Source organism: Andrena cerasifolii, chromosome 6 (assembly GCF_050908995.1).
Source record: "Andrena cerasifolii isolate SP2316 chromosome 6, iyAndCera1_principal, whole genome shotgun sequence".
Lineage (NCBI taxonomy): Eukaryota > Metazoa > Arthropoda > Insecta > Hymenoptera > Andrenidae > Andrena > Andrena cerasifolii.
The window spans coordinates 16,757,990-16,781,486 of NC_135123.1; the positions used below are offsets into that span (position 1 = coordinate 16,757,990).

Genomic DNA, 23,497 nt, shown 5'->3' on the forward strand with positions numbered 1-23,497 from the left:
AAAAAAACCAACCCAACTACTGTATACAGTACCACATATTTCATAACAAAATTCATTGGGTATTGAATGAAATACAGAGGTAAAAAAATTAAAGAGAATGATTTATTTTTGTATAATCGATGTAGGTACATATATTACTCAATAGACATTAACGATGGTATATTTTAGTTTCTGCAATCCTAATTTAGTTAGAAACGTATAAAATAAAAAATACATAATCAGCAATGAATATCAGCGAGAGTCGTTATAAAAGAAAACATTTGTGCGTACAAGAAACGTGAAAAGCGAGTTACGGATATACAACGATAGGAAATATATTATTTCAGCGCGGTGATTGTACAGTTGAGTTCCTACGCTGCGTGTACAACGCGATGATACTTTAATTTATGTGCAACATTAATGATTATAACTTTCACTGGCCTTACGCTCGAGACGGACTGCCGCTTATTCTACAAAAATATTTAGGTACATATTTAGCGTTGCAGGCTTAAAATCTGAAATTAAAAATACCTTCGTTCTTCTGTTTAACGCGAATACGCTGATTTGATTGTAATTGACATGGGAAGCGATCCTTCAACAATAAACGTATTTCACGCGCGGCACGAAATTACTCGAACGCTCGCAATCGAAATCGTTTCGAATAAACATATTAAATGTCTGAATATTTTTTCAAATTTTGCCCGTATAATTACAATTGTAATTACGCCTCATTGGACTCATAATATTCCCACCACTTCGGTATATTCTTTCAAAAATACGTCGGAAATATACAACCAAATTTTTATATTATATAACTCTAATTTTCAAAAAAAAAAAGCTCAAGGATCGATCGACATTCAGGAACACAAAGCTCAGGGTACAAGAAACTTTATTGTACATTTTCGATCTACTTTTGAACGTGAACTCCTCCTTTTCGATCACTAGCATTCGACTGCCTTCGTGACCCATTATAGAAATACTACTTACAGCTTCTGGTTTCTCACGAATTTACCACAAACAGCATTCTTCAAACAGTTCTTTACTTTCATATACAAGTTAGCTACTCGTTGCGTCTGCCAAACGTTGACAGAATTAAAAAAGTCACTCGTATTTGTACTCTGCCCTCCGTCTCGCAATTTTCCGTATCTCTGTGCAACGTTTTTCGCGCCAGCCGATTAACGTCCGCAACAAGGAGCGCAACTCCAGTCCGCTTCGGAGGGGTTTGCCTTAAAGTTATGCGCGATGAAGTAGATTCATTTGATCTTTGGCAGTCTGTTCGCGATGAATATTCCGCCTGCTCGTCGCCACGGAATGTGATTGTACTGTTGAGAACGATCGATGATTATGCGGTTCCTGGCATTGCTCAGAAATGAAAAGAAATCGGTTTGGTTTTAGGCCTCTCCCCGGAACGTGAGGAACGCGTCCCCGAACATCAGGACTCCCTCAGCGATGCTGATGACACCTTTGGCGATGCCTGTGCTGCGGAACGAGCTCTTGAAGACCAGGTTCGAAAAGTAGTCGATGTTCAAGGCGCCAACTACGATGAACAGCACGCAGCCAATCAGGGAGAAGAAAAGGTCCTGCAGCGAGCAAGTTCCGATAAGATTACTCTTCACTCATTTAAATCAAATAAAACTAGATCGTACTCAAGTATCCATATTTTTTTAGAGGCCTTATAATATGGGGAAATTGTTGAGAAATTCGAGGATTGGGCATACTTTTCTAGAAAATTATGAATATCAAAGTAAATTATTACGCGATCGAATGGTACTCGCATTAGCTTTCCTAAGGGATGATTGTGATGGGGAGAATTGAATGAGAAATTCGCAAGTTCTATCGTTGACTGTTAGAAATAATTCTTAAGCGGACGTAACATAAAAGTCTTCTGAAATAAAGAAACCAGCTGATCGAAATGTAATAGATATAGGATGAGGAGAATGCACTCTAACCGAATTTTGAATAATAATATTTCGTGTATTTATGGCATTGTAACTTATAATTCCGTAAAGAAATTTTTATTAAATACCACGTGATTATATGATTTGAATTGATTTTTGGTCTTGGGGCATTATTGTGTCGGAGTTATTCAAAGTTACCAAAAAGAACTATTTTCCAAATATTTGCTAAATGCACCCTAAAGCGTAGAATTTCTTGTGAAATACATATAATGTTCACGTACCACACGGCGATTGACTGGTGTTCCCATTATGCTGCCAGCAAATAATCCCACGAGAATAATTAGATATCCGCCAAAGGTACCCATCGTAAGCATCGCTGTGTGTTCACTTCCAGCGTTGAAGGAGTGGTAGTGCAATCCTATTAGGACGCACACTACTACCTGAAATTAGTAAAGAAAATTTTCATTGAAAGTAAGCTCGCGTCATGCGGAACGTAATAGGGAAGAAAAATAAAAGTAGCGCGATAGTGGTAGCAGTATACTCGAGTTTTAAAGATGCTCAGATTTCCCAATGCATTAATGCACTTTCACGTTCGTGATACATAATTGTAGGGAACTCTAATAGCTTATTTTTTCATTTCAAGAGTTAATGTGTTCGACGCGTAAAAAGTTACAAATATTACAAACTTGGAGAATTAATCAAAATATTACTGTATTAGATAAGTAGTATCCAGTATTCCATTTTTTTTTTGTGTAACGCTATTCACGTAACTACGAAATGCTTTCATTTTCGCCTGTGGATAATTTAGGATCGATTGCGGTATTACAAATACTCGAATTTTTATCATTATCGCGCAGCTTAAAGAGCAGCAAGAAGAAATGTATATTTTTTTAAATGTAGACTATAACATCTCGACGATGGTAAATTCTCTAAAAAAAAGAGAGGCAAGGGCAACGTGGAATTCTGTTAAAGAACATAAATTCAGGTCTCTCGGCGTATCAGCTGCTGCTCGTAATCTAACGTTATAAAAAAAAGCCAGGGCATAAAAGTCGTAGGTTATAAGTAGCTCCCTTAAATAGGGAAGATAAGTGTACGAAACTGGGCCGATGGAAACAAGCACAACGACTCCATCGACGTAACCATAAATAACTCATTAGGAGTCCTCTATTGCGCTCCAGTTACGAGCACGTAATTCCATTTCAAGAGAGCAAGTACTGCTTTCGACCACCGAATTTCGCCCTACCTGTATGTGAAAATAACGCCGATTCTTCAGAGGGAACATTACAGGGACCTGGAACGAAATGTTTTCTTGTTTCGTTTCGGTTCAGCCCCGATAATAATGATTTCGTTTCGGTTAATATCGTTGCTACTGAAAAATATTTCGTTTCCGTTGGAACGGAGAATAAATTTTGTTCCGAACCGGTTGTTTCATATTTATAAAAAAGCTCATTTAAACTTATTTTTAACAATTTCATTGCATTTGATTGTTACATGATAAAATATTACACATTATACAATTATGTATTATAAAAAATAGAGAAATATGAGGCTTACACCCGAAAGTCTCGGACAATATAAACTGTATAAAACAAAGTAGATTTTACCCTACAAAATATGAATTCGAAATCACAGAATTCCCTGTTATTTTTCATGTAATAAGCATTTGTTCTTAAGCGGTACGATTTAGGCAAGTTTACCCTATCTCCTGTTCGTATTCAGGCACAAATAGATTCATGATGAAAATAAAGGGCGCGCTGAATTTAAATTGTTTAATATCCAAGTGTGCATCGAAAACAAAATAATAATTTAATTCACCGGAATTTTTATTTCGATTATATAGTTTTCACTCCTGCAATGGAATTAAGAATTTCGTTTCCTTTCTGTTCCGTTCCGGGTCCCTGGGAAAAAAGCAGCTCTAAAAATTGAATTGTTAATTAATTGCCCACTGACTTTACATCATACACCAAGTTTGCGTTATCTATTCGAAGTGCATTCCTCAGAAACGAAAGCACCCATGTTTAACCTTTTGCACTACAACTGTGCCTCGCAGGCACATTAAAGTTTAAATTGTTGCTACATACTGGTATCATTAAACCTTGAAGAAGTGGAAGAATTCGTGATTCGTAGAATTAATTAAATTATTTAGTTTCAAAGCACAGTACTATATTTTCTTCTACTACAAACTCCTGTATTCTGCAAAAAATCGCTAGTCCATCGAAGAGTGTACCAATGGAAAAGATTATTAACAATTGCATATAAAAATTCAAGGAAATCGAAATATGGCGCAAAACCATTTACTACATAATCTGCATACTGTATTCTTAATTCCGAAAGTTACTATATCTATTGGTTCCCAGTATACTTAATCAGTGATAATGAGAGAAGTCATCGTGTTAAATGTTGAAGTTACCTCTTCTTTGTATTTTTAGAAATGTCTTTCATGGATTTTAGGTCATTTACGTTATCTCTGCAGTCCTATAGTCCGAGTTTTCCATTAGTACACTTAGAATTTGTTAGTATATTTAGAGTTCATTTACCAAGACATGAATGGAGAAATTTGTAAGTGATCAGATTTTCATAACCGAAGAACTGTTTGGAAGTATTAGTTTTTTCATTTAATAGTTTATTCGTTTCCCCATTCTATGCATCACTGCGTTTAATTTTTTGAAAAAAATTTCTGTTCAATTATTGGCAAATTGTCCAAAGATTTATGCTTATTCAAAGTGATCTAAAAGTAACGCAGGAAATGCACAAGTACATTCTACATACGTACGTCTGAAAGTGAAGGCAAAGGTCCTGCCAAACACGAGTTCAAACTCCTTCAGGTTTTGGGAACGAGATACATTCAAATTATTACGTAACAGGTATTAAAAGTGTAGAAGTGGTACTCGACTTTCATAGACCCTAAATATAATGATGGTTCATGCAAAGTCAAAAGTATAGGCCTGGGTGTGGGAAATAGGCATTAGGCTCAGGGTTGGACGCACCTCAAGGTACCCTAGATCTTAGAATCTGGATGCAGTCACCCCTGTTTACTTTACCTGACGTAAGATCTGATAAGTTTATCAACCCGATGCCTGGTATTTACTTTATTAATTCCTACTTATACTTAGAATAACGTAACTCACAATCAATGACAGTACATCTCAGAACCGAAAGTACTTAACTTTAAAAGGATTTTCTATTTCTCAGACATAACAAGTTCTCAAAATCAGTAACGACACTATCGAATCATCTCGACAGTCTGAATCAGTTATTCCTAACCTGTGGGTCGCGAAGTATTTTCTGAGGGTTTTTTTAGTATTATTAAGTTCGAATTATATTCCGAAATACATATTTTTAATGTGTTTCCTCTAGCTTATTAAATTTACCTTACCTTCTATGGGGAAGACGATTGCAAGGTATTTGAATATTATAAAAGGGATCGCGACTCAAAAAAGTTTAGGAAACACTGGCCTAAATGACCAGTATTTTCGTCTCCACAAGTCAGCATGATTAAAATATTAGAAGCTTCATTAATCACAACGAAAATCAATTATTTAATTATCAGAATCGAATAGCAACGCAGGGAATGACGTTACCTGGTCGTCTCCAAAATCTCACAGAAACTTGAAGTCATCGATTTCGGTGAACTTTTGCGCGTAGCTAATGCATAACTTGTATAAAAATATATTCAAGGCATAGAATGAAAAGTTTGCCTCTTCCAGAACTTCAGTACGTAGTCGTGCGTAGAAATAAAATCGTAATTTAATTCAAACATAACTGTAATCCACATAATAAATCATAATATTCACTAACTTTTAATCGTTCATATACCTACTGGGTCTGCAAAAGGCAAACTTGTGAACTCCATTTTCTGAAAAAAATTTAAGTAATGCACCCTCTGCACTTGATACATCACTTGCTGTGTACTTACTGACCATATAGTATGTACAAAATTTAATCCAAATCTATCCACTCCCTTCGTAAGTTTTCCGTTACCCCAAAACCTTCTAAGAATGTTAAGTTCTCAAAATAGGGCAATTTCAAAGCCAATTTTTTTTTTTAATTTTTCTAAACAAAATCGCTAATTGAAGATCAGCACGCATCGCAGGCGTGCCTCGAGATTACTAACGGAAGCCTGGGTAGTGATTGCCTTCCGGTCCGAGGTGTGAGCGTAACGAGAAGAGAATCTCGCGTGTGGTAATCACCAGCTATTATGTCATTCTCCATTCTGGTGGACTTGCCAGTGAAGGCATTCGTGACTGGTTTGATCATGAGATATTAGCGTTCAACACCCATTCAGGTCACTATCGAAAATCGTGGTATCGAGGTCAACGAATCACCCATACTCCCACGATCAGATTCAAGAAAATGGTCCACGAAAATAAGTTCCTGGGCTTAGACACGTGTAAACGAATGAACGGGGATAACATGCTAAAAATAGTACGTTTTTACGATAGGAAAAGCAACTGCTCGAAACATTTTCAGTGATGGATGTATTGAAGATTTCAGTTTCCCACGTTTCGGTGGCTTTCAATTCCGAACAGTTCTTTTTTTGTTCGGTAGAATGGGAAATCAAATTGTATTCCTATAGCCTGTTTAATATTTTTAGTGCTTCAAGATTGTTAAAATAACGTTTACAGTTTTAGCGATTGATTGATGGAGGCAATTGAATAATTAAGTGTATATACTGTAGTAAATTTGGCAACTACTGGATTACTTACTAGCTCCAGGAATTTGACGATTGTGAGCCTCGTGATTGTGACCATTTTGATTTATCTGGAAAACAAAAGGTTGTTCGGTGTTATACATGATTTTGTATACTCATATTTTATCAATTAGTGTATAGCTTTTTTTGTAAAATTTATTTAGCATCTCTCGTTCTGCAAAGCAAGTGTCGCTACTTTGAAAAATTCTGTCTCCTTTGGTATTTGTACCGCGAGCTAAAGCGTCCTGTTGACAGAGAGATTTGCTGCGGATAAACAGCGTTCTCACTGTCGAAGAATTTCAAAGTGTACGCGAATGGAAACTGTCCCTTCGAACTCGTGTAGAAAATCAAATTTCATTGTTCGATAACAATGAAAATATCGAAACACACTGATTTTCTTATTTCAACAAGATCGCGAAATTTAATGATTTCAATTAAATATCAATGTTTTGGTTAACTTTGAATTGATAACAAAACCATAGTAAATCAGAATAAATACCGTCGATTAGAAAGCAGATCAAATTTGCAGATAATCGTAATCCCTTAGTCTTCCAATTACTAAATTCATCAACCGTCTGTCGCTGTTATTACCACAAAAGTAATATGATATAATCATCTACGAATTCTCGAACGATTGAAATCAATATCAGTCGAGACGAGGAACAAGTGAAACCCAATTTACATTCGCGCAAACTTCACGTCTGTACCCTCAATTTTTTCTTTACGTCCCTTCAAATGAAATTTACGAAATAAATAGAAATAGTAGGTTGCGCTAAGTTTCCACAGTGTTACTCATACAACGATATCACTCGCAAGGCTTAATCAGCGGCATTAAAGTTCTTTGCTCGTTACACACGAGTCATTGATTATCGAATTGTTTATCAATAATCATTCCAAATAGGAGAAAAATTCGCGCAATCGCGTATTTGTCATGAACTTTGTTGACAGAGGGAGGGGGTTAATATAAACAGCGACAAACTGCTGATGGCGTTCCTTTGACTCATTGTAGTATTCATGTAAATTGATCTAGAATTAATGTTTAATGCAGGGGCTACTTAAAGACCTGACGCAATCTGCATGCGGTTCTTTTAATAGACGTGTGCGATCATCGGCGGGATCAACATTATTCACGTGCATTATCATGTTTAACGTAACAAGCCATTTGTATTTCATGCGTCAGGTGGTTGAATTTGCGGATTGGAAAGTTCTGCGATGCTGAGAAATACATATTTGTCATATGGAATTTCAAGAGCAACGGTATTTACCGAGCCAAGAAGTTTGCAAGGTTTAGTCTTCAGTGGTAATAGTAAATTATTTATAAATATAGTAGTAGCACAAGTGAAGTATTGACATATTTGTTACAAATAATAACAGATATCAGTTATAAGAATTTCTCAGTTTAGCAATTGTAATATCTGTATAATGATATTTAGCAGGGTTTCTTTGTGGGAAAATTTGTGGAATAAGTATAAAACACTAATTGGAAAAGCAGAATAAATACTGCAGGGCGATTTAGAATGTTCTAATTTTATAATTCTTTTGATCTTTGCAAATTCGTAGCGCAGATGTTTATTTGCTCCACTTGAGACAGTATAAAATTTGTGACACATGCGAATCAGGATAGTTAACTGCAACAATGACCAACCACTGACGTTATATTTAGAAACTCACGGGGTGACACAAGAATTTATGGCATCGACGATGACCGTAGCCTACAAAACCGCGTTTAACATTCTTTACGATTTTGTTTTGTCCGCTTTAATAGATAAGAAAGAACGTGGTATAGAAACTTATAAATTGAACATTACAAGTGAAATATGTGATCGATCCTTTTAATACGTGTATTAGCTTCCTACGATGGCACGCAATTTCTGAATTCAATTAAAAATGCAGAACGAATCATATTCGAAAATTAAAATTAAAATTGAACTACTATTCTAAATAATTATCATATCTCCATTTCCATTTGTAGATCGAACTGATATGCTAAATTTATTAATTCCGAAAGTACTGAAAATCTCAGCAGTTAAAACTATTCATGTCACTATAATTAATTCCCAATAAAAACTGAGAAACTGTGCGTGCAAAAGATACTCTCCCTCCTTCAGTTTTTGCACTCCAGTTCTGCGCGCTACACATTGCTAGCCTATTTCTAGATAAAGTAAGTAAATAAACGAGCAAAACATAGACCAAAATCACAAAAACACTGGTAGGTAGCTTGCAGCATTCGATTCCAGTAGTGTACTTTATTTCGTGTAGTTACGCACAGTTGGGTCAGTGGAACACAGGCTACCATTTTCCATGGCCATGTGATTCCAAAGATGGACGGAATGCCTGGTGGAGATACCAGCACCTGACATGAATATTTATGTCATCGCTGAATCAACTACATTGCGCAATAACATCAATTTTTTTCCAGAAGCTCCACTATGATATCAATCGCTCGTACGTCGTCAGAAGATTGTATCAGAATCCAAATCATCAAGAAATCTTGTAATCAGCATAGTAACATAATTTACAGGCAAACATACAATATCCCCGAATTTTTTAGAAAAAGATAGCATGTAAATACAAGATTTATTAATCGATCATCTTTTCTTCAATTTCATGTGCATTATGTAACACTATGTATACGCTAAGATATAGTGAATTTAGTGGAAGGTTCAGATTACAAAGCGTATTAGTATTATCATCAATATCTTGCTCGTAACTAGGGAATTCAATCCCGGGCTCGTAATCCCGTCTGTTTTTTGGATTCCATTTTTATATTTTTCAGTTGTTCATAAAGTAATTTACGTTTTTACAAATTCTCGAAATTCTCGGGATAAGTTATAACTTGATATATCAAATCCCGGGAGTTTTAGAATCCAAAAAACAGCCGGGATTACGATCCCGGGATTGAATTCCCTACTCGTAACCCACGTTAGTAGAAGATGCTACCATTCAAGAACGATGTATTCCAAAACTGCTCTGGATACAATAGAATTTGTTAGAATAGAAAATTTGTGGGAGTAGGCACAGAAAATAGGAGTAGAAGAAAATTAAAAACGCAGCAGCGCGTCGTGCAGAATTTGGGGCTCGAAAGAAAGCTATACTTTCACGCGTGCAGCCACTGGACGTGACAAAGAGCCTTGACTCAATTTTTGCAATTTCTCCCGGCGTGTAACTCCTTTATTGCTGCGCACGGTCATCGATGGATAGCAGAAGCATTTAAAAAGAACATGTTCCACTGGAATTTACTGCTGATTAAAGTTGACTTTTAAATGAATGAAAGTAAACTTTTAGTTTGTTACTTTCTGAAGACTGAATATAAATTGATAGTTGAATTGCTTCTGCTTGATAAACACGATCGTCATTGACTATCAAAATAGAATAATAAGTGAATAAATACAATTAATTTCTTCTGAATATTTAGAGAAAAAATTGTTGGTAAGAAACTCGTAGGAATACATGTACATTAATTTAGAATTATATCCCTGCAACGTTTCCATCGCTGAAATTAATCGAAGTTCAAAATTGATACGGTACAAAGAAAAAGAACGAAAAGGTATGGAAATTTTACGATTCGTGAGTTATCATGCTTTATAATTAAATGCTATAAATACAGCTGGTTACCGATAAAATATTGTCTCGAATTTACGACCACGCGGAATTTTGATAGTACGAATTTTGTGTGCTACTAATCTTCCGAGAGAATTGGACTGGCTGCTCGTGCAATCGTTAGAAGACTTTGCACATGAATGGACACCATTTCGATTAGACTTGGTCGTTCGCGTTTTACAAGAAAGTCACATGTTATCGTGCAATGTTTGTGAATGAAATTGTCACTGTCACGCTGAAAATAAGTGATTCAAGCGATCTGCGATAAAATTTAATCTTTCAAATGGCAGTACTTGTTTTTCTAATTACATTAATTTAGTTTACTATGCAGTTCTTCGCGTAGAAACTTCCAGTGTTCGCACCATTGGTCATCTTTTATTTAATTTTAATTCGACTAAAATTTCTTTCATTTTTCGTTCACCAGCCGATTATTATTATCGATCTTTTATTTAATTTTGACGATCATATTATTGACGATCTTTTATTTAATTTTGATTCTACTGAAATTGAATATCTTGCAACTCGAGCACTTGCCTGTGTTTCTTTTGAGTATTTCATTAGTTCTTCCATGCTCTTTAAGTAAAGTCGACTTTTCACTGATTCGTAAATGAAATCACAGGCAATATTCGACAAGATATTTAGAAACTAAAATGCATGCACTAAGCAAAAAAAAATAGAGGGCGTCAAAGCTCTATTAGTCGCGTGTCTATAAATAAGTAATAATCACTTCCGGGCTCGTGGAAAATGGTAGAGTTAATCTAAACGTTCTGTATTGATTTTGTCGTTCCCTTTCTTTTGTTCGTTTCACTCTTCGACAGTTTAGTGCATGTTATATTAATTATTCATATTTATGAAAGATAAAGCGTTCACCAACAAGTTTCACGATTACCCGAAATTGTAAGATTTTGTTATATAAATACCCATAGAAACATTGGATTTTTTTATAATCTACTGTACGTAATCAACACAGTTAAGGTTTAAAAAATTAGCACGTTCAAAATTCGGAATCTTTATACCTATGTAGATATGTATACAGAAAAATTTTCCACTGAAACTTCTTTAATATATTAAATTAATTTCGACAAAACTGAAGTAGATATTTCATCTTAATCGAAGCAAATGTTTGTTGTTTATTTTATCAGAAAGAAGTTAACAGAAAATACGTCCAAAGATTAAAGTCGTCATTTGTAATAAGAGAAAATAGATAGGTATATGAATTTTCGAGTGATTACTCGTTTATTTTTAACCACAAAATTGGATCAGCGAAAAAATTAACACAACGTCTGCTTTCCAAAGTGGATTCACAGGCATGTAAGAAACACGTATCCAGAATGTCTTCAATGTTAATGAAATTCGATTATAATTCAGAGCCTGCAGAATAACTAAAAATTAATCTCTGGAACAAAGTATTTCTAAAAAACTCATTAGGAAATAGACAAGCCAGCTGCAAGAAAGTAGCAATTAACTCTTATCGTAATAAATTGGTACGTAGATGTGAAAATATTCTAAAATAGAAGAAAGTGGTGATATGAATTTTTAAAGTTAACAAGGACTACGGTACTCTAAGAAACTAAAGAAATAAATCGGAAGAGAATACAATTCACATCAATTTCGAAAAAAAAATCCTACCTTTTTTCAATTCAAATTCGTGAATGAATCTAAACGAGTAATTACTTTAAAATCAATATCTTTGCCTAACTTTTTTATCTGACGCTAATTTTCATAAAACATGAGTAGAATGACAACTTTTGTAACAGACTGCACAAACGCGATTTGAACAGAGCGAAGGGAAAGTAGGTCGAGTTCATAATACAATGACAGAAATTCTAGCTCGATTCATCGCTGACAAATGTCAATTTTTGTAAGGAACTAAGCGTGTTAATACATTTTAGCAACATTGTTAGAAACATTACAGAGAATTACCGACGTTCGTTCATCTCCTCCTTCGTAATTAATTTTTCTAATCACGAATAATTTTGACAAAATCAGCCACTGTCCATTCTTTCTGCTAATTAACAAGCACGCATTCTAAAAAATCCCCGCAGTTCAGATTCAAATCCTAAAAATCCCACGTTCCGATAATAAAGTCGGCATTATTATTAGTGAAGAATAGTTTAGACTTTAATAGCTCGAATGTAGTTTTCCACTACTTTTATCGTTTCCCATATTTCTCCATTACCGCGACCCCCTTGTGCCTACTTAGATTACAAGCCTCGCACAACAGAAGTTGGCCAAGTAAACGTTTCAGTTGTAAACTCGCACCTGCTCGCAACTGTACAATCCTAAGGTAGAATATCCACAAAACACTAGCTACGCCACCAACGCTGTAACTAACTGCGTAACGCGACTCCAACGTAGCAATGCACACCGAAACTTGGAATGTGAAAAAACTTATTCTTTCTACTTACGAAAATCTGTTCTCTGTATTAAATCACTTGTTACATAGCACCCGTTAGGTGTTTCTAATTACTTAATTCCGAAGCTTCGTTTTCGTTGTTGAAGCAACTTCGACTCGTTGGACAAAGTGGTTACCGAAAATGATTGAAATGTATTTCCCTCCAATCCTCCGTCACGATCGTATTCTCCTCTTTCTCGGTTATTTATTAAGCACTAGTTACTTCACTGATTGCATTCCAATCTGGCGAACAATGTTCAGAGGGTCGAAGTTAGTGCACTTGGTGAACGCTGGCGGACTTACATGGCAGTCTCGGTGAGGCTCGATTGCACTGAACGTAGAGACGTTCACAAGACGATGGTTCAGCAGCGACTAATGCTGAAGACTGATCGTGTATCGTAAAGAAGCGACGCCAAGCTCCGATTTTTTTTACCGCAGACCGAAACACGGCCACGTTTACGCGATCTCTCCACACAGGCACTGCGTGTAACCTCCACTTTATTACAGTCCCGGCGTCTCTGTAACACAGTGCCCCTCAAATTCTCCTCCACCCCCGCCGTACCCAGAAATCAAGCACTCCAAAGAACCAGAAATTAAATTAGTAAAATGAATTGTAGTATTGTTGTTCTTAGAACGATTCAATTTTTAGTCGTAGAATGATTAAATTTAAATTCCATTTTTTTAGGACCGTTCGAAAATAATAAGAAGAGTCTTGCCATGGAAGCTTTTAACGATTGAAAGTTTCTGTTAATGATAGGCTGCCTTGGTAAAATATATTTCCGTAAAAAAGTGCGAATACGTCTTCGTCACTGAAATCTCAAAAATTGAAATCACTTCCATCGTGAGTGATGTAAAGAAGGTACTATATTCAGGAATGCAAAGAATTACAGTTTCAGAGAAAACTAAGGTGGACTTCTATTGAAATTATCCGAAAATAAAGATAATAGAAATACATTTTCCTGCTATTTTTGTCTCCCACAGTTTTTAGCCAGTGTTTTTTTTTTTAGAAAAATGTTTCTGGACAATAATTTGTTTCTTCTCGTGCTTCGACAAATAAATTAGATATTTCAGAACGTGAAGCTTAAATAGAATATTTAATTATTCTTCTCTTGGATCAACTGTTTTCATACCTGAATCAAAGTCGCAAAATAGTTGAGAGCCACTGTGATGCGATCGGGTTCATTCAAGCTAATGACTAGGCGTAAGTTTTCCTGAAAGGGAATATGGTGTTTAAATTAACGGTGTTAGATGCTTCTTAACGAGCATTTACAACAGGTTCTTTTCCCAGTTTCGAATTACTATTTGGAAATCAAATTTACTACGTTTAGCGGTTTATCGAGTAGCGTAGCTTGCTCTTTCAAGAGCAGTCATGCGAATTCCATTATGAAGCTCTGATGTATTCCTTACTCATGTATAACCACGCATGGAGATTGCATGATTCACGCGCGTTATTCATTTTGTTATACGCGACGATAATGTATCTACGTAAGTATCACTCCGTGCACCGTTAAATTAATCGAATTGCATGTCAAAATTCTAAAGAATATTTCCACTTAAACTGCAAAGTGATTTTAAACTTTTTTTTCTTAGCTTAACAATTTGGTATTGACTCTTTCAACTAGCTGTATTTCCCTTCTACACATTAAACAAAATACATAAATCACACAATTAAAAAAACAGTGAATAGATTTAACTGACTCGTATAATTAAAAAGAAGAATAAATAATTCGAAAATATTACGTTCTTAAGGGGTTGCGCCACCCTGAGACGCTCGAAACTAGACGAATTTTTTTGCAGGTACTATGGGGTTGAAAATTATTTCTTCACTTCTTATGTGTAGAGCGTGTATTAGTGCATATATTGTATAAATACTGTAAACAAATATTTAAAATTGGCCGAGTTATTTGTTGTCCTGCGAAGCTACTCCGCGCGAGTGGTGTATCAAATATCTCCAAAACTATTTGTCTGATTTATTTCAAACTTGGTACACATACTCTTAATGGTATCATCTAAAAGGTAGCATATCATTTTTTTTTATGTGATAACCCATTCGTTTATAATAAATGTTTTAAGTTTGCCTTGTTAGGTAAAAAATGAATAGTGATATTCACCTTGCTCTCCTTTGTGGAATAAATTTTTTTTTTCTCAAATCCATATGCTACATTGTAGCTATCTTATTAAGGAACACTAGAATCGTCATGTTTTTCATTTCAGATGAACCTGGGCGTTATAATTAGGTACACCACTCACGCCTGTAACGGCGGAAGAGCTCCGCGGGAGAACAAATAACTCGGCCATTTTTTAATATTTTTGTGCAGTATTTTTACAATATATGCACTAATACATGCTCTACACATAAGAAGAAAATAAATAATTTTCAACCTCATAGTATCAGTAAAAAAAATCGTCTGGTTTAGTGCTGTTTCGAGCGTCCCAGAGTGGCGTAACCCCTTAAAGTAGTCGATATCGAAAGCTTCATTTCATTTCAAAGCGCAAATGCTTTCATCAAATCCCAAGTAAAAGTTTGACAACAGGAAGGAATAAATCTTCTGTGAATACGTATCATTTACACTTTACTGGACCGAGTGTTTCAGCACAGAAAGCACGAATCTCTTATCTGAATCAGCTAATCCCAGTTAAGTTCTGTAAATTGCGATTTTCGCGGATTCTATTACGGAGAACGTCTACGCCGAGTACTATTACCCGGCCGAAAGAAGATCCCCAAGAGGCGGGCTCGGGTGATACAGTCCGTCGCTATGACGATTGGTCAAATCACCTATTTTGGCACACTTTTAAAGACGCGACACACGAATTTTGGTTATTGGCTGAAGTAGGCACATACATTGTCGCACCGCGCGACGAAGAGAGCGCACAAAACACATCGAGATCGAGTGGAATAGAGCGATCTGACCGACGAACGCCAAAGCAATAGTGTAGGCATCTCAGACGGTTAACCATTAATATATAATAACATAAAAATTTCCTTATTTTTCACAATATATTCAGGAAAGTATTATCATTGGTTTGGTTAGATTTTTCTGATTAAAATAAGCCCAAACGCAATCTCGCACAGATTGTTTAAAAAATAAGGAAATTTTTATGTTATTATATATTAATGGTTAACCGTCTGAGATGCCTACGCTATTGCTTTGGCGTTCGTCGGTCAGATCGCTCTATTCCACTCGATCTCGATGTGTTTTGTGCGCTCTCTTCGTCGCGCGGTGCGACAATGTATGTGCCTACTTCAGCCAATAACCAAAATTCGTGTGTCGCGTCTTTAAAAGTGTGCCAAAATAGGTGATTCGACCAATCGTCATAGCGACGGACTGTATCGCCCAAGCCCGCCTCTTGGGGATCTTCTTTCGGCCGGGTAATAGTACACGCCCTCGCGAGTGACATCATTTCACTGATTGCACGGTGACGTTACATTGCGGCAGTCGAAATCGGAGCATCACGAAATTCGCATGCTTAAGCGGAATTTATAGCAGTGAACTGCAGGCCTGCAACCATCGCGTCACATTCTCTAATAGATATTACCTAAGTATCAGGGAAACAGGACGATCGTGGCTGTAATCGAGATACCAGATGAAACATGAAACATCTCACGGTGTGATGCACTTCTGCATACATCAGTTGATGATATCAATTCTTTCTATGCATTTTCTCATCTTTTCCCATATTTTTATTCTTGTACCTTCAATGTTACGCTGTTCATCTTTATTTTTCAAAATTCAAATATGTAGGTCACCTTTGTGTAATATGCGATACGAATTAAAAAATGTGGACAACCCTTATGTAAATAGGAAGGATCTTCACTTTCCTGTGACCTTGTTAATCAATTGAATTTTCTTTGGGGTTGCTTTTTTTATGCAACGTTGAAGGTATGGAATAAAAGTTGAAGGAAAATGGCTTCTTATTTTATTTTTATTACGTACAAAATTCAGGTAATAAACATATCGTCAAATTAATGTTTCGCTTATAGTTTCTTGATTTACACATGACGAGTGTTATTGAAACATATCAGTCATACGACGTTGTGGAACTAGACGTCGTAACATTGCATACGCATTATCGGTTATGATTCATTTTCCTTCCACAATTTATTATCATTAGCCTTTGCAATTATCTCCCCTGTCCCTGGAACAGTTAATCTCGTCCTGCTAAGATTACTTCCACGGAAATTCTAAAAATCAAACACTGTACACCTACGCGTACGCCCAAAATTCAAATCGCATCAGTAGCAGTAAAGATAAAAAAAGGCAAGCCACAAATGCTATAAATAATTTCATAAAACACCATCAAATTAAATAAAATCATTAAACGCCGCTATTAGTAAAAAAACGTTGTTGCTGTATTTTTAGAAAGTTCCAACTATTTGTATCCTTTGTGAAAGTCACGTCGTAATTGAATTACGTAATTGTAAGGAGAAATTAGAACAACATATTGCAGAATATAACACAGGACAATTTTCAAGCAGATTAAAAATTCAAGAAAATGAAGGAATAAATTTATCGTTCTTGCAAAGCTTGAAGAGGAACCAAATATTAAAAATTTTATTTTACAGTATTTCTGCGTACTTAAAAATAGTACGTACACACTTTACCAGCAGGAGTCTACAGAACAGAGGCTTGAAATAACTGTTTACAGATGTCAGACAAGGCTCTGAAACTCGCAGCAAGCACACGAACGCAGCATTGCGCATTTAATATCACAGAAAAATGTTACATTACGTGCACAACTTGAAACTCGTGCACAGCCCTCTTCTGAGTATTATGTTTTATATAATTATAACAGTCGACGAAACAGCAATAGAATAGAACAGGCTCTTCCTCCACACTCTGGAATTTAATACATATTTTTAATTTACTCATGTTGCTGTAATTTTGCAATCTTGAAATTAAAGGAGAAAGGACACTGATAATCCTATCAAACTATACTAATAATATATACATTGATTCTAATAAGCTGAAAAATATTATCAACGGTTGGAAAATGATCATCAGAGCTGTAAATGAGGTTCTCATAGATGGCAGAAGAATTGAATGAGAGAAACGCACAAAATTGTCAATCAATTTTGTTAGAAATAGGCAACTCTGGAATACCAGATTAAACCACACTACTACTCAGTCTGATATGAGGTATAATTACTATGAATGTTTATATATATGTAAATATATATATATATATGCAAGACGCATTTACAGAAAACGCGATTGTACAAGCAAAAATGTAATACAAAAAGAAGAAGGAAGTAAGAAACCGGAAGAAGTATTTTTATATGTATAATAGTTAGTACAGTGCCGAAAGTGGCGCCTCGTCTCTATGCGTGTGCCTTGACCTCGAGATTTGAATACACATCTCAACAAATTTTGCAGCAAGTGGAAAATAATTTAAAAAAAAAAATAGTAAATGATTAGTAAGAATTGTATTTATAATGTATATTTGATGACAAGGGGGTGGAAATTAGAGGAATGAGTCACGCTTTGGATGCCCCCTGGTATTGGTATTTTATTATTATGATAGAATTTGGCTTATGAGTAAAGTGTGTTTAAAAATTGTTGAAATGTTTGTGGTGGCTCACTGTTCTCTTTATTACTGGTATTGCTGACAAGGAAGGGAATTTGTCTAAGCTCGGGATCGGATCCAATTCACCAGGTTCCTCTTTCCCTTTACTTTCACGCTCAGAGACCCGAATTATGTCAGTGTCTGCGTTAGAACCATCGTTGATATTTCTTTGATCTCTGATCTACGATTAAAGCCAGATACATTATGCTGTACAAGTTAGCTGGCAGCCCAAACACCTTGGGAAATGAAGGAAACGTCAATATACTTCATTATGTCATTTTGTTAGGGATTGAAACGATTGAAGTATTATATTACTATCTTTGCAAACTCCGTGTCACGTTAAATCATCGTTAAGAGAATTATTGAACCCTTGTGCAAATTATTGTAGGATCAAAGACAGTTCTTCACGTTCAAATGCAATTGTTCGATTATAAAAAAAGAATTACTATCCTGTGTAATCGAAAGATTCTGCTCTACTTGACAGTTTAATATAAAACTTCGAATGCTAAAACTATCTCCTTATTTTCATCGGTACTTAAACCGAATAAATCATTGACAGAATATAAATAAAATTGAAGGACGTATTTAAAGAGTATTTTTTAAATTTGGATCAGATCATTTTCTGATTGCAATCTAATCGTATCTAATCTTACGAGAGTTTCTCCTTTGAAGGTAAAGCCCTTAAAATGGGAAGTAAGAAATCTTAAGGGATTAAATCACCAAAGCAGGCTATTGTTTGAAATCGTATTAACCCTTTATCGAGTTGATTGATAGAAAGGTAAGAGTCGACGAAGCCTTAGTCATCGTTGCTCAGTTCAGCCAATTAATTTCATTTAAGAATTTATTCGAAATTGATTATGCTTTTCGACGCACCGAAATCCAATAGTCGTATGTGACCCAGCCTTGTAGCAAATATAGACTCATGCAAAAGATGGATAACAGACACATGATGAAATTGTGAATGAAAATTGGATGCGTCAGCAATTCTGCATCGCTGATTACAGTTAGATCGAGGTACATTTCAGCATGTTTCATTTCTGTAATTCCCATTAGCAACATTAAAAAGGCCGCGGTGAAGCATCCCGCCAGAACCTGCAGATATTCACGAAAAATATTTAATTCAATTAGTTCAATTACGTAACTTCAGTAATTCATCCTGTAGAATAATTAATACCGAACTAATTTTCCATCGTTACAAAGAATTTTCGAGTAAAAAATGCATTAACTTTATCATCATACACACCACGTACGATTATAATTATATTAGAGAATATTTTCTACAGAAATTCGAAACCAGCGAAGTGATGACTTAAACTCCCCCTAATTACACGTGGTTTATATTATATCCAAATTTCATCAAAATCCCTATGATCAAACGCGAGAAATGACTCAAAAGTTCTTTGTTCCTTTACGTTCACTTTCATTCAATTTTTGTTGACTGTCATTTACTTATGGATAAAAAAATTCTTACGCCTTTGGAAAGAACTCTTCTTGTATCGTATGTATTTTCTAAAACAGTATGGATCATTATATACGAAGCAGATACGAAAAGAGCAGCAGTTTTTAATGAAAATGTGATCGGGCGTGCCAAAAGTAAGAGAAGACGATACTTAGCGCAAAGATGAAATGTGTATAATATTAAATAAAGCTCGTTGGCGAATTAAAATTACTGACAATTGCGGGCCGCTTCGTACAGACGTTGGTGAAAAGCCAAAGGACGCAAAACACGAAACTCGTGAGCATGCAAACAGGATAGAGGAAGAAAATTGGATTTCTTTCTTCGGGCAATTTGGGAACAGACTTGTCTTTTTCTCGCTGGCGTCGAACCACGTAATGATGAACATGATGAAACGTCTCAATGACAACAGCAACAATCTGCACAAAATTTCCCCCACTTACATACACAGTTAAAGAAACGAACAAGAATTCAACTCGAACATCAAACAACAAATACTTTGAATTATCAAAATATCAAATTTTCTTCACATCACAATTTTTTATCTATTCCCGTAAAAAGCGAATAAATTTCTGTTTACGCACGTGAATCACGAGATAAAGAATAATAAAAAAAAAGTGGACCAGATATGGAATAGATCCTTTGTCAGCGAAACAAAAAGTAAAGTAGCGAAGGCTATTTTTAAAATAAACCAAAAGTGTTTTCCTGTTTTATATCTCGCATTTCGATTGACTCGTCGGCTGTGCCAATAATTTCGTGACTCACTGTAAATAAAGGAAAAGGAAATGCAGCCGGCCGCTGACACGCACGTTCGCGCGATACACTTGGACGCTCGTCGAGATCTCCGGCGCTCGATTGCATAATAAAACGCACCGTGGCCCTCGCGCGATCCTTAGATCTCGCTGTTGAATCACTCGAGCGGCGTGTTTCGCTAAGTCGTGGCGAGAAATTGGGTCGCAAAATTGCAAGGCCCGCGGAGATATTAGCGCGCTTCTCCGATTCGCTTCCTGCTTGGAACTGGACACTGTAAGGCGCGCTCATTCGAATTAAGATCGGGGCGCGCGTGATCTGGGTTGGACTAGTGAAATCGAATCGGGACGGTTTGATCGGCGAAGGAGAAGGCGAAAAAGTAATGGGGTACGGTGACGGCGGAGAACATTTGTGTTATTGGGAGAAATGCGATTACGTTTCGTAAATATTTTCGCATTCCTCGCCCGTGTCGTTTTACGCGTGTCTTGTGTCCGCTTCTCTTGTGACACGCGAGATCTGTCTTCGCGAAATTGGAAATCTGGGTTACAGATGTTTGCGAAAACGACACGGGCATATTCGTTTTCTTCTTGCCGCGGGACGATAGCATAACGGCGCGACGCAGGCTGAATCACGGGAAATAGAACACCTGAATTATATCTGCTCGATTTCAGGATACAAGGGAATGTTTACAGTAGGATGTAGATGGTTACGAAATACCAATGCGGTGAATGTTTCTTGGTGAAGCACAGGTTTCTCAGGTATCGAGACTATCGAGGTCATTAATATTCTCTTTTTAGTGGAGCACCTGTGGTCTGACATGCTCGTGGCTTTGAACTTGGGGATGTTTTGAGTAAGTTCTACCGTAGAATGCAAATTAGATCACTTCCGTCCGAATTAGGCGCGATTTGTAAAGCTGTGAAAGTGTTAAATTGCTCGCAAAATTATTGTAAAGGGAATTAAAAGAAAATGAATTCCTAGAAGCATCTAAAGAATGTCAGATTAATCTCCCGTGGTGTAAAATACTTTTGGTTTATGTTCATACACTGCTCAAAGAAGACAGGGTAGTTTTTAGATTTTACCTCTCAAGATTTTATGAAATATATTCTGCAACTACTATATTCGTCATAAATATGCAGCAACGTTACCATATTAAATATGAATGGTTTCTTTGTGCGAAAAATGGTACCCGTGTAATTACTTTGAGCAGTATATGAATACAGAAAAATAGGCACTAAGTTAAATAATATTTAAATTAAAGTACACTTAATAATTGTTAATGAGTAACACAACGGATGTTTGATGAGAAAGGTTAATTAACCTAAACAGTAATTTCGAAGGAAACAGACTTAAATAATAATGTTTGAAGGCGAAAGATGTTAATTATACGCGGGATAAATTCATATATTTGAAACGTTGCAATCGTTTTCCTGACAATGTGCAGTTTCTTACAAATTGACAAAGGCTCAAGCTGGCTTGGACGAGGTGAGAAAGATGCGGGTTTCTCTGGAATTCTTCTCCGGTCCTGTGATAAATACTAGCAATTTTCGCCATTTCGCGAAGCTCTCTCAGCTCGATAGCATCGATACCAGTCTCTGATCTCCTTCCGTCCATCTTTTCAACAATTCTATCCCTCTTTTCTTACGGAATGGAATGAATTACTGAAATTATCATATACCTCCCATCGAGTTCAATCGAGATACTAACGCGAAGTTGTAGGGGTGCATTAGGAATTCATTATAACAAATGAATAATTTACTGCACTCGTTAAAATCTCTTCCTACTTTTCCCAAAAACGTTCATTGTAGCTGTTTACACAATAACAATTTAATCTCTCAAAATCCTAAGAGGTATAGTAGAAAATATTGTCGAAATAATGCGTTCGTTTTCGAACGCTCGAATAGAATTCACTGTTTCGTCTATTTTAAAGAATTATATATTTAAACGTTCATAGTTACGTTACAGATTATTGAAAATTTAATAAAATCTTTTAAATTAACCCGCGAGGTAGGAAGAAAACAATTTAGAAGAAATTCATATTTGCATCGATTGTGGAAATATTTTAGAGAACCGTCTTATTAACCGTCCATTTTCGGCACCCCGCCACCCCGTGGCAGGGGCAAGATGGTTTTTCATTACTTTTTTTTTAAAATTTAGTAACTTCAAATTTTTATTTAAATGTTGCTGAAATTATCTACCAAAGGTTAAAGTATTACCTTATAATTATACATCGATTCATAAAAACTTAAATAAGAAATATAATTATCAATTTTTTTGCATGTTTGCTTAGCTTCCCCATCATGCCCTCCCCCTTCCCCTAGGTATGTTTCACATTAGCGCAGCAGGTAGAAATTTCCGGTCCCTCTGGACCAATTTCCGCGATTTTTATCTTCACCTTCTTTCGCCACATTGCTGCCCTCAAACTTGAATGGGTTCGTTGACCCTCCATTCATATGTACGCCCCTTTACCCATGCAACAAAGTCTCCTCAATTTCTATCGCGCACATAATGCCACCTACGCTCCAAATAATCCTATTAAAAAATATTTGTAGACAACATTAAAAGCTTTCACGCCCAAGTCTTTCACACGCCTCTTCGTCGGTCCTCCACTGTTCTTTCCCATTTATCTTTTAACATCACCTACTCCCGTAACTGGATCGCCGTCTCGATCACGGATACTCAGAGAGGTGAATCATCTTTTAGAAATTCTCCAAGCGTGCAGCACTACCATCCGCGCGATATTTCGAAAGACGCCGAGGCGATTAACGAGCAAACGAGAGCGACAACGAAAAGCGAAGCGCGGCCGACAGCCCTTTACGGGCCTTCGCCGTAGAAATACTTTCCTTAATGAAAGCGAACGCCTTATGGCCGCTTCGTAATAGGCGTACAATTCATTGGAGTGTGCGTCTTGCGCAATGTCCGGCACAGAAACGCAGAACGGAGTCGTTCGTTTTTCCATCATCGACGCGAAGATCGCCGGGAAGCAAAATAGAGGCCGCGAACAGTGGCTCACAGAGTCGCCACGAATCGAAAACTTGATGGATTCCTGGAACCATTAGGAAGGGATTTAATTGCCATTTATCAATCGTACCTTAAACCTTTTGTTCGTTTCTGTCTCGTTAACAGGAAAAAGTTTCTCCGCGACGGGGACTTTTACCATCGACCGA

The 23,497-nt window shown here is 36.3% G+C and overlaps 1 protein-coding gene across 2 annotated transcripts; it reads right to left on the reverse strand.

Moving 5' to 3' along the window:
• Positions 1 to 80: 80 nt before the first annotated feature.
• LOC143370396 (uncharacterized) lies at positions 81 to 13,005 on the reverse strand. Of its 2 annotated transcripts, none has more exons than XM_076815460.1 (4): positions 12,866 to 13,005; positions 6,580 to 6,638; positions 2,159 to 2,313; positions 81 to 1,559 (listed from the first exon to the last, which is right to left on the reverse strand). In XM_076815460.1, exons 2-4 carry the CDS (start codon positions 6,626 to 6,628, stop codon positions 1,371 to 1,373), a joined length of 393 nt encoding a protein of 130 aa, XP_076671575.1. In that variant the 5' UTR covers positions 6,629 to 6,638; positions 12,866 to 13,005; the 3' UTR covers positions 81 to 1,370. The 2 variants fall into 2 exon arrangements, with proteins under 2 accessions (XP_076671575.1, XP_076671574.1); XM_076815459.1 differs by having other exon boundaries at positions 2,159 to 2,317; positions 6,584 to 6,638; positions 12,866 to 13,003.
• Between the last annotated feature and the right edge of the window lie 10,492 nt (positions 13,006 to 23,497).

Bases quoted from the DNA above. Each gene is read 5' to 3' on its own strand.
- LOC143370396 (XM_076815460.1), bottom strand. From the start codon at position 6,628: ATGGTCACAATCACGAGGCTCACAATCGTCAAATTCCTGGAGCTAGTA. The intron at 2,314-6,579 runs GTAATCCAGTAG...AATTTCAGGTAG, and splicing joins CAAATTCCTGGAGCTAGTAA to TAGTGTGCGTCCTAATAGGA. The intron at 1,560-2,158 runs GTACGTGAACAT...TGCTCGCTGCAG, and splicing joins CACCAGTCAATCGCCGTGTG to GACCTTTTCTTCTCCCTGAT.